Source organism: Sceloporus undulatus, chromosome 6 (genome assembly GCF_019175285.1).
Source record: "Sceloporus undulatus isolate JIND9_A2432 ecotype Alabama chromosome 6, SceUnd_v1.1, whole genome shotgun sequence".
NCBI lineage: Eukaryota > Metazoa > Chordata > Lepidosauria > Squamata > Phrynosomatidae > Sceloporus > Sceloporus undulatus.
Genome location: NC_056527.1, coordinates 11196729 through 11209367, shown reverse-complemented (window position 1 = coordinate 11209367; position 12639 = coordinate 11196729). Strand labels below are relative to the sequence as shown.

At 40.0% G+C, this 12639-nt stretch overlaps 1 protein-coding gene across 4 annotated transcripts in view; it reads right to left on the bottom strand.

Annotated features, from left to right (window-relative positions):
* The window catches only part of DPP6 (dipeptidyl peptidase like 6), a 652679-nt gene that overhangs the window by 46234 nt on the left and 593806 nt on the right, over positions 1-12639 (bottom strand). For all 4 annotated transcript variants that reach the window (XM_042475464.1, XM_042475462.1, XM_042475463.1 and 1 more), the window contains exons 13-15: positions 4668-4775; positions 3368-3459; positions 559-606 (exon numbers count right to left, since the gene is read on the bottom strand). In XM_042475464.1, the coding sequence (XP_042331398.1) occupies positions 559-606; positions 3368-3459; positions 4668-4775 (248 nt within the window). The remainder of the gene's footprint in view (positions 1-558; positions 607-3367; positions 3460-4667; positions 4776-12639) is intronic.

Below are 12639 nucleotides of genomic sequence, written 5' to 3'. Positions count from 1 at the left end.
AACACACACACACACACACACACACACACACACACACACACACACACACACGCACATATAAAAATCCAAAAAGCAAACCTCGATTTGGCCATTTTATGTGAGGGGCACCATTTTACTACCCCATTGTATATAATGAACATCCACAGATTTTGGATTCCATGGTGGGGTGGGAGTGGGAAATCTTGGAACTAAACCATAATGGACACCAAGGGCCCACTGAAAATGATAGCTAAAAACAGAAATCCTTCCTGTTTTGAAAATGTTATATAATGTATTATAATTAAGTTCCTCTTTTCTTTAAAAAAAACAACCCATACCTATTTTGACCATTTTCTCCAGAAACAACCAATCCCGACAGCCAATCCAAATGAAACAAAAGCAAAAGCAAAACTTTTGGGAAACATCTGCAAAGTTTTCATCCACCTTCCATGACACAGTTGCATGTGTTTGCTCTGGGCTTATTTTTCAGGGAATCAGTTTAGGTGTTAGAAGAACTGGCAACAGCCTGTTTCAGCAAAATAATCTGAGAATAGCCTTTTCACTTAAAATAAATCATACTTGTATAAATGCCGCGTCCTTGGTAACTCTTCTGTGCTGAGGAAATAGCTAAAATAAAAGGAACATAAGGAATATAATTAGTTTTTTAGGATCAAAAATTTCTTTCATTTGCATTAGCTGCACAGGCATTTATTTATTTAAAAGTGCCCTACTTTATCCCTACAAAAGGAAGTCTCTGAAAAGCATCTTATCAACATAAAAGCAAAACTCCTATTCATGGGATCATAGTAACAAGCTAAAGACAGCAGTAACAAGACAAAAAAGTAAACCTAACAGACAATAAATAACATAAAGCAATGAAAGAGTCAAACTTTCTGCAATACAGAGACTGGGAAGATATGCCCCATAGGCTTCATTGTTGTTGATAGCTGTCAAGTCAGCTTCGATTTATGGCAATCCTACAAATGAGAGACCTCCAAGTCACCTTGCTATAAACAGCCATGCTAAGGTCTTGTGAGCTTCCTTGTGGCTTCTTTGATTGAACCCATCAACCAGGGATTGTAGTCTCTCTCTCTCTCTTTCTCTCTCTCTCTTTACTATCTTCCATTTTGCCAAGGATTATTCTTTTTTTTAGTGACTTATGGCATTTCATGAAATGTCTAAAAGCATTACACACACAGGAAACATCCTTCCCAGTTCTTTAGACTTTACTCAACATCTAGATCACTTTAGTTTGTATGTTTTTAATAGGAGATCTCCAGTCCTCATGACTGCAAGACTGAAGACAAGCACAGAGTTTCAAAACTATCATGCTGGTAGAAAGATTCTATGGTGGAGGAAATGCCACTTCTCAAGCCCTACAAGCTCCTGTCAACCAGGATAAATAAATGGTGAGGATAGGGGATATTCATTTTGTATCCTTTCTTGGGGGTATGCCATGGGAGCATGGGAGCTTTGAGCCTTGGAGATCTGAGGTTACACTGATCTGCCCCCCTCCCCCCAGCAAGTTCCTTTTTTACTTCCAACCACAGTAGAAATACAATCAGCAACACATCTACCTTCAGCAGAACATTCTGCTGGCTTAGTGGAAGCTCTTTTAAGAGGGCATTGTCTAATAGCACAGCAGTATTTCCACAGAATCCTACAGCATGTTTGATAGTGCTGACTAACTGCAGGACTACAACTTTGTTACCCTTGTTACCCTTCAATAGGTTTTCCCCAAACAGTGCACATGGCAGCAAAGGAATCACAATCATAGGGAACACACTTGCAAGACCCAGTGCTATTTTTATGGGTTGGGAGCAAACTAGGTTAATGACATTTCACTAACTTAAAGTCTGGAATTCAGAGGCATTGCTGTGTTAGTCTGGAATGTCAGTATGCAAAAGGATCTTGTAGCACCATTGAGACTGTGCAAAAGAAATTGTAGCATAAGCTCTTGTAGACTTGGTAGACATGTGTTCATGCATCTGAGGAAGTAGACCAAGTCTATGAAAGCTAATGCTACAATGTCTTTTGCACAGTTAGTCTCAAAGGTACTACAAGATCCCTTTGCATACTAACCTAAACTGATTAATCTCATTGGGACTAAACAATGAATCAAATTAGTTTGGACCCAACTTAGAGCTTTTAAATGTTTTATTTTGGACTACAGCTCTCACAGTTCCCCAACCACTATGTTGGCCAGGATATTATGGCAGTTGTGGTCCAAAAACAGCTTTTTCAAGCTCTGATCCAACTAGTATCCCTTCTGTCCCTGTCCCCATGCTGTTTCCACATTTCTATAATTGGATCAGCCTGTTTTGCAATTGTATAGATTACTCAAAATGCCTAAGAAACCTCTGCTCAAACATGTTTTGTGTGTGTATGTGTGGCATTGGTATTGACAATCTCATGTAACAAATATCTTATGCATATTTTTCGATTTGAAAATAACTAACACATTTAAGCAATGGGCTTAAAAATTGCAGTTGAACATGTGATACGCTTGTCATAAAGATATGGAAATGTTTAGTTACATGCAATTAAACACAGAAAATTAGAAGCTGCATCCCAGCTGTCAGGAAGACATGAATAAAGAATCTTATTAATATTCTTCAGTAGGTATAAAAGCAACAAGAACAGAGAGCAGCTGTCCATAGTGCTGATTTTACACTGATGTTCTGCATGTATGGAGAGTTATCTATATATCTACACACACACACACAGCCTCCTTAATTTCATGCATGCATAATGGTTGCTCACACCCCAAAGAAACATTGGTATTAAGTACAAAGCTTTGCATTATTGAATGCCTTTATATACTTTAAGACAGCAAAATCTACATACTTCTATAAGTCCTCTTTCCTTCTAATACATCCAGTATCACCAAAAGGAAAGTGCTTAAAAAAGCTACCTATTAGGGCTGCAGCTCCCCAACTCCCCATCTGCCATGCTGGCTTGATGATTCTGGGAGCTGTAGCTAACAAAAAAGGAACTTTTCCCACCTTTGTCGAAGGACTATACAAAATATAGAAAAAATACAGTATTTTGCACCCTTTTGTTTTGATATTATAGAGTTCCCATATAAAATAATATGATAATGTGATTATTTTCACTGTTGATTTACCCTCATAATAGCTGTGTAATTCTTATGTCCAATTCACCAATGAGAGATTCAGATTTACCCAGCTAAACAGTGCACAGTTTCCATATTTCAACCCCGATTCTCTAGGTCTCAAGCCACAGTATGACCACCTGGGCCTCCTAAGGGCTGTAGTGGTCTAATTTCTCTGCTTGCATATCCCTGACAACCATCAATGGATGTCACCACTGACCTTCAAAAAGGTGAATGATTTCTTGGCTCTAAATATAAACAGATACTACTTACATTTTATGCTGCTTTTCATCATATCCCAAAATCTTGGTCACATCCCAGTCACCCGATGTGATGGTCTGTAAATTATCATTGCTGCTGTTGGGCTGCCGAGAAAATGGAAGAAAAGCTGCATTTCAAAAAGAAATACTGGCTGTTTTGTCTATCTATACTGATCTGCTTCTTCTGTAGCAAAGTAGACCTTCTTCCTTTGTTTCAAAGCAAGCTCTCCCAAATGTCTCTGCCTCAGTTTGTTAAAAAAATAAAATAAAAATAAGACACTCATTTATTATTCTTCCTTCTGAAAAAGTCCTGGGAGTATAAGTGACAAAAATAAATGGAATGAAATACATGCCTGATATAACTCTATTTTGGAGTTCTCAATCTATGTTTTAGACAGTTGCCCGGGGTGAGAAGTAAAAAGCTGTTTAAGGACTGTATCTTTTGTTTAGTCCCGATTAATGTAGAATAATTGAATCAATTGATATCTCTTGACACTTGGGGATCTTTTCTAGTTCCTTCATAAATACCCTTCCAGGTCTTAGGGGTGCAACAAACTGCCCATCCTTTCCTAGCAGGATCAGGGCCGTGGCAATGTCATACTGCAGCCCCAATCCGGCCTTTCAAGGGTGCAAAAAAGAGCTGCAAAAAGCAGCTCCTTTTTGCGCCCTCGAAAGTGCGCCATAGCCATGGTGGCACAGTTATATGGTGCTCCTTCAGCACTGCATCGAATGGAAGCAGCGCCAGAGGAGCGTCATGGGGCTCTGGGGGTTGAGTCAAGGCATGCATCATCTGGATGCGACATCCCAACTCCACCCCCAGGCTGGCCTTTCAGGCTGATCTCTACAGGGCCTCAGTCTTCTTTTGATTTCTTGACTGCAATCTACATTCTGATCGATGATTAATGAAAATCTTTAACTATTACAATGCCTTCATCATCTATTTTAGTTATGTAAACCACAGGTAGTCATTATTTTTATTTTCTGAATCTTAATCTTCAGATGTTAACTTGCCTTTGCAAGGTAGTGGCGGGAAAGACATATGTGTTAACTCTGAGCGGCAAACCTCATGTTCAGCATTACCCAGACTTACTGTTGAGCTGCTGCAATGAAGTGGGTAGAGCAGCCTCCCAATAGTTATTCAATGGCTGGTAGTGTAGGGATTGGAGAAGCATTTGGTTATGGCAGCTGTAGTGTAGTTCCACAAGTAGAATTACTATGCTATGCTGTGCCATACACGATCCTAACCATGTTGTGTATTATTACTTCTCATGTGGCTACAAAAGGAATTTAGCAGCAATAAAACATTGCCTCACCTGTGATGAAGACATGGCAATATGGTAGAATTCACCTCGCCCTCCCTGAGGAATGGCTCGGACAAAGAAGAACCTCCTCCCATCTTTGGAGAAGACAGGTTCCTCATTCTGCAAATGCCAAGAAGTTCCAAACTGATGTGAGTAGTATAAACACACTAGAGGCTTTTTAAATAAAACATTCAAGTTGAAAACACAATCATTCCCTTCCTTTGGTCCTCTTCCATCATCCAGATATAAGCCAAACCATGGAAATTCCAGAAGCCCAGCTTAAATCCTGCACTATTACCTATAACAAGTAATTTAAAGCTTTATGCACTACCAAAAATGACATGAAACTGTGTGTGTGTGTGTGTGTGTCTAGCAGCTGGGCAGTTTTGATAAAATAAAGGAGAAAAAGAAAGAATATTTTAAGAAAGAGAGACAAAAGCAGAAAAAAAATCCTCAGAAGAAGCCTTCCTCTCAGTCACAACGCTTTCACAGACACATCCAGTGCAGATGTAAGATGGAGCCTTCTCAGGTGTAGAATGCCTTCCCTAGGGAGGCTAGCATAGTCCCGTTCTTGTTTTCTTTCCTTGAGCAGGCAAAGATTTTTTAAAGTCTGATCAGCTTTGGGGAACTGAAGGAATGGCAGGATGGAGCTATACCTGCCTCTACTGCTAGAGATGACCCTAATCCAAGTAGTAGCTTTATCAGCTTTTTCACCCTCACTTGTTTGGTTACTGTCAATTCCAGACACTATATGAACACAGTTCCACTCCACCTTTTGTCTGCTTTGGACTGCCTTTTAAAACTGGTTGGAGTTTCAGGATTGTCAGAATGAAAGCTGGAGAGGGTTCCTGCACCTCTGCTGGTACTTGCAGTATGATACTATTGCTTCTTGAAGTCAGCCCTCCACAGATTCAAACATTCTTGGTTTGGAAATATTCCAAAAAGACATTAATTCCAAAAAGCAAACCTTGATTTTGACACCAGGGACGCCATTTTATTATCCTATGTATTTAATGGGACTTGAGCATCCACAGATTTTCGTACCCACAGGAGGTCCTGAACCAAAAACCCAGTGGATACCAAGGTCCCACTGCACTTGGTTGTGTGCAGGGTGACCAGGTGTCATACCCTCAAAGGACGACATAACATTGCAAAATGTAGGACATTCAAGAAAAATGTAGGAGATTACAAAATAAAAGCCATATGGTTTATTTACAGCAATCTAACATATACTGTATTGTATTATCCTTTTATTACTTTTTATTTTACTAAATTTTATTATCCTGTCCTATCCATCCTATCCTCCTGTTTGAAGTGACTACAGTAGGACTGCCAAGTAGACATGTTTCTCAAGAGGAACAGTAAACATGGTACAACTCAATGGGTCTCTTAGTCATGTTCAAAACTGAGGACATTTTGGAATTCCTCCTGGACAAGAGGTAGAAATGTAAACATGTCCTGGAAAAGGAGGGCATGTGTTCATCCTTGTTGCGTGACACACAAAAACTTTTATATTTTTCGTGGAAACAATCATTAAACATAAAGGAACTGTATCTTGTTTTCAGTATGGCAACCTTATTTAAACAGCAGGGTTAGACACAGTGCTTCCCATAACCCCCTTTTAGTGCTGTCCATAACCCCATATGCACCTTAAAGTCCTCCACCATTCTCCCAAAGCCCCCGATTCCCCAGTTTTTTAAAAAAAATTGGTGTGACTCTGCCCAAAATCTACCAGGGTTAGGCGGGAAGCAGAACCATTTTTCTGGTTTCTGTAGTTGTTGCACAAGAACTTCAAAGTGAGCTGACTGATCCTTCAAACCAGCAAGTGATGCTGTTTTGAAATGTCTTCTGCTTTGAAATGCCATTCTTTGAGACTGTGATGTTTTTGTCTGGTTCTTTTTGGTTTTTGACTTAGTGTCACTTAACAAAGGAAGGAACCCTGAGGAGATTTGGAGCATTACAGTGTTCTAATCTTCAAGGATATTATGCTTTTGCAACATTAAAAAGAAACCAAACACACATGGATCTAAAGAGTACCAGCTGGAAGGCATCTCTAATACAGTATAGGCTTCTATTAAAAGAGGTTACAGCTTAATACTTCTTTTTTTGCCAAAGGCTACTTAGTAGACTGCAACAACTGAGCCAGACTTAGTTGTCTGTGTGCTTTTCTTGCTTAAAACACTGTCAACTTCCATGTCAACACACACATCAACATTCATCATGTTCCACCATGACTTGCACTATCCATAGTTCAGAATCCAAGGCAAGATTTAAGTTTTCAAATATGAAGGCAGCATGTGTGTGTTGTTTGCCTTCAAGTCGTTTTCAACTTATGGTAACCCTAAGGCAAACCTATCAAGGAGTTTTCTTGAAGGGTTTCTTCAGAGAGAGTTTGCCATTGCCATCCTTTGAGGCTGAAAGAGTGTGACTTGACCAAGGTCACCCAGTGCATTGCATGGCCAACCCAGGATTTGAACCCTGCTCTCCAGAGTCATAGCTCAATGCTCAAACCACTACCCACCAGACTATAACTTAAAGACATCCACCTATTATGTGGTTGTATTGGCCAGACTTCTTCAGAAGAGGTTTGACTTTGCCCTTCTCTGAGGCTGAAAGAGTGTTGCTCGCCCAAGGTCAACCATGGCAGGGTGGGGACTTGAACGCTGTTCTCCTTCACCCAAACCATGATGCCATGCTGGTACTCTATGAGGGCAATAAGTATTCTCCCCCCGCCCCCAAATTTAAATTTTCCTTCCATTGCTGAATTTCTAGTATTATAAGACTTTCTGGACAGCACTTTATCTGAGCAAAAAAAGAAAGAAAGAAAGAAAGAAAATAAAAGTGAATTGCCTCTCCTGGAAATTCACAGGAGAGGCAAGTCATTTTTCAGTGTAGATTTCAGTGTTGTTGTTGTTTTCCAAAATTGCAGCTTAGACTTCCAGAATCTTCCAGGGTGATGAAAATGTGTTTTGTTTTATTTTGGGATGGGTTTCATTTCATTTTATTTGCCTTTTTGCCAGAGGGTCTCTAGGAATGATAATTGCCCCCCGGACCTATTGCTCACCATTGCTGTGGAGGATGCTGGACTATAGGAACAGAAAAACTGAACAAACAGAAGATGAAAGAAGGCAAGCAGCTTTGCCCAGAATTTGCTGAGAATACTCAAATTAGAAACAGGTATATAGCTGGGGAGGGGGGAAATGAGGGCATTGTCCCTGTCAAATGAGAATTGTGCTTGCTCAGAATGACTTTTCCTTCCCTCTTCAATTTTTTAGCATTTCAGTCACTTAAAACTTCAGTTGAGCACTTAAAAATACAGAAAGTCTTGAGGGGCCAAGTACCACAAAAACAGCCCCACAGCCACACTATGTTTAAAATTAGAATTGATAACTACAGCTTATCAGTTCAGATATCTTGAACCATGGTTTGCAAGCCCATCTCAAGCTATGGCTTCAGACTCTGATTTGCCCACAATCTGTCCTGATTTGGTAATCCTCTTTATCCCAGTTTTCCAGCTGCTTTTGAAATGTCCCAGTTTCTTTCTTCTCTTTCCACCTTGTCCGCAGTCTACCTCACTTGTTACAAATGGAGTTTAACACACCAAGACAGTTAGTGGCAGGAAAGGAAAGTAGGGCATGGAAGCTTGTCCTTCCCAGTAGACTCAGGCAAAAGCAAACCGCTGCAGCCTCTCATAGCTTGTGTATTCTTACTTATTATTAATTTTTGCTGTCTTGATCACACTCTGATGTCGCTTAGGCACATATGCCCTGGTTTTCATCTGTGAAATATTTTAGAGTATGATATTATTTGTCAATTCTTCCCTCACATCAGACCCAGAACAGGAGAAAGTAAATTTTTTGGACTAAAAAGCCCAAACAGTTCAAGAAAATATGTAGAAAGACTTGTTTAAAAGGGAGATAAGAAGATATTTTGAGATGACAGTCTGGCCTTCTCCCTCTCCATGGTCTCTGTACAATCTCAACTGCAGAAATAATAAGAGCCCTGTTCTGTCTCCATTTTTATCTATTAAAAAAGAAGTAGCTTCTCTTTAGCCAGATTCTGGCAATGGATCTTTAGTGCACAAGCTTCATGATAATTCTGTGTGCAAGTTTCCCTAATTCACAGTGTCATGGTGTGCTGGGTTTTCTAATGATTCATATTCTCTCAGCTTAACTGAAAATTACATGGCATGAAATGCATTATTTAATAGGACCCAGAAATATTTGTTGAAGAGGCTTCTGTCTTTTTGGCCACTATGCAGAATGGAAACTGGTACAACACCCTAGCGGTATCCAACCTCTTACGCTTGATGTATTTTATTTGTTAAGTATTCTTTATTAGTTACACTTATAACCTGACTTTCCTCTAATGAGCTCAAAGTGGAGTGCATGGCTCTCATCCGCTTCACTTTATCATCATAACAACAACCTTGAGAGCAAGATTGGGCCAAAGTCACAAAGCCACTTTCATGGCTCAGTGGAGACTTGAAACTGAGGTTGCATCTAGACTGCAGAAACAATCCAGCTTGACATCACTTTAACTGCTATGGCTCATGGAATTCTGGGAATTCTCATTTTGTGACGCATTTAGCCTTCCTTGTCAGAGAGTTCTGGTGCCACACCAAACTACATTTACCAGAATTCCACAGCATTAAACCGTGACAGTTAAAGTGGTGTCAAACAGGATTATTTCTGCAGTGCAGAGGCAGCCTGAATATCCTAAACTGCAGTCCAGTACTCTTAACCATGACATCAGCAAACAAACTGAACCTTAATCCAGACAAGACAGAGATGCTCCTGGTCAGTCAGAATGCAGATCAGGGAATAGGGACTCTGCCTGTTCTGGATGAAATCTCAGACTCACAGCTTGAGTGTCCTCCTGTTCTCCAGTTTGAGACTCAAAGTGACTTGCAACAGTTAAAACAGACACAGCTAAAAATTCACTCCACACTAGAGTTCAACATGTAGGCTGCACCCACATTGTAGAAATAATCCAATTTGAACTGCCATGGTTCAATCCTATGGAATTCTGACATTTGTAATTTGTTGTGGCACCAGAGCTATGTGACCGAGAAGGCAAAATGTCTCACAAAACTAGTTTCCAGAATTCCATAGCATTCAGCCATGGCAGTTAAAGTGGTGTCAAACTGCATTATTTCTGCAGGGCAGATGCAGCAATAATGAAACTATCAGTAAAATGAAAAGCAGAAACATAGCCATTAAAAACAAAACAATAAATTGATAATACAGCACATTATGCAAGGTCTGTTCTGTTGGAGCCAAACTGAATAACGTTGTTGAGCTCAAACAGCAAGAGCAGCAAAGAATTCTGCAATATCTTAAGCATGTTTATCATAGCAGGTGAATTCTCAAGGTTGATGCTTAGGATGAATGTTATCTGTTAACATCAGTCCACATATTTGTTCAGACCTCATACTGAACTGCAATCCAGCCTCTAATGAATCTCAACAGCAAAGATGCCAGCGAAAGGTAACCAAAATACTGTATATAATTAAATAAATTAGTACTCAAATGTTTGGGCAAATAATAATACTGTAATAATAATACATTTTGAGTCTGAAATGGCTGAGGGCTAATTTCAAGTAGAGCATTTCCTCTAACAGGAAAAAAACTCCGTCTTCCAGGGAAAAGCATGTGAAATCTCTTCCATAAACAAAGATGTTCATCACTTTCCCCATTTTCGGAACACTCCTAAACTGCACAGCCACACCAGGATGGGAACAACCATGATTAAAAACCTACTTTAAAATCTTGGCAAGATTCCCAGAACTTCAGTGTGTGTGTGTGTGTTTGTGTGTGTTGGGGGTTAAGAGGAAGGAAGCACTGTAATTCATACCGCATATTAAATAAAATGTAAGAGTCTCATTAACACACCACGATGCAGGGAATTAGCATGGAGTTTAACAGGAGAGATGAGAGGTTTTCAAGATCACAGAAATACCAAATTCTTCATCAGAGAATGCAGTGGGTCTTAGTGAAAATAAATGTGTGGGTGGGGATTAAGAATTATGGCAAGAACTGGGATAGAGAAGAAAGAGCAGATCTCAGCTAAAAGAGATTTATTCTCACTTCCTCCTTCATTCCAACATGTATATCTATCTGTATTTCTCTCTGTGCCATCTATGTGTGAGAAATTTTATTTTAATGTTGTAAGGGACAGCAGCAGTGAGGTACTACAGGAAACAACATACTCTGTCCTGAATTGGGAAGGGTAGTCCCAATTAATTCCTAGTCATACACCCTTTCAGCTGCTTTTAAAATGTCCCACTTTTGTCTCACTTTCCTCCTTTGCATTCAGCTTATTTCAATTGCTGCAAATGACAAAATTGAAATTACAAAGATAGTTTGTACTCAATTAACTCAGCAAGGGGAGAGGAGAGGAAGGGATGGAATCTTGCCCTTCCATGTAGTCTCAGGCAAAAGGAAACTGCTGCAGCCTTACCTAGCTTGGATGTTCTTCCTCATTAATATGTTTTGCTATCTTCAACACACTATGATGTTGCTGGGTCACATGCATCCCAGTTTTTATCTATGAAATGTTGGGAAGGTGTGCACACATACACACATTCCAAAGAAAAGGGGCAAGGAAGGTCAGCAACCTGGTCAAATTGCCCCCCAAACTCCGAGGGGGCATTTTAAAGAAATGAATTTCCCCCAAAGTTAATAAAAATTCAAGGGTGGTGAGGCATGGTGGGAGCATGAGGTCTTCCTGGAGACCAATACATCCCCCCAAATCCTTTGGGATTAGCACTTTCTTAATATATACTGCACTGCATGATGTGGCAGCACCACAGAGACCACCAGTTATGTGGAGAAGGGACATAGAACATAGAACTGAGTCCCATAGTTTGCATCTGTAGACCTTACTGTTTGGGAAAGAGAGAGAGGGAGAATTAGAGCTCACTGCTGGGATGTAACTGTCCAGGAAAGAGCAACAACCACTGAAGTCTGAGGATGATAAGGAATTTATCATGTGCAGCATTTAAACAGTGATTGGATCTGGAGAAAAAGCAGCATTGGCGATACTTATTTCATGATGCTGCCTCCAACCAGTAGTTTCTGTGTCACTGAAGTGTGGTTAGGCCATCACTTTCCATTGGCAGGGGAAACCCATCAATGAGCTCCCAATTGCACTTGTTCCCAGGTAAGAAATGTAGCTGCCAGGGTAGTTGTAATATATGTTGTGTCAGTGTCTTCTCCTCTACCACTGTTCCCACTCTTCCTTGCTATTCCCAAGCAAGCTGATTCCCTTGTAATATATGTTGTGTCAGTGTCTTCTCCTCTACCACTGTTCCCACTCTTCCTTGCTGTTCCCAAGCAAGCTGATTCCCTTTAATTTTTAAATTTCTTTTATTATTATTATTATTATTTTAAAACTTAAATTGCAGTAGCTGAGTTCCAAAATTACAAGAAAAAGCAGAACCCTTCCTGAAAGGCATGATGGATAGGGCATAAGGCAGGGATATGGGGTGAATGGGGAGGGAATGCAATGGCAGACGTCGAATCAGTCATGCAACTGAGAAGACATACGATAATGGCTGCTCACAAACAAGTATAATTCCATTTTCTTGAACAAGCATGCTTATGGCAAGAACAGAGCTCATGTGGTCATGTCATAAGACTGGCCTTGATGGATCAGCTATCAAGTGTATGCTTCTTTGAAAAAGCAGAGCTAGTTCGAACAATCCTGAAAATTACCTTCTGACCTTAAGAGAAAGGGGAGGGGAGAAAAATCTATGAAATCTACGACTCAGTAATTTGTAAGGCTATTATAGCATGATAATTTGAAAGAGAAAAAAAAAAGGGGGGGATATAACCTATTAATCACACACTTGGAATAGCCATGCTATCAAATGCAATTCCCATAGACTTTCGTAGGAAAGCAGTTTGTACTTATCTGTGGAGCTGTGTCAAATGCCATTAAATTTGGAGTGATTAATAGTGCAAGATTCCTTCACTGGTTT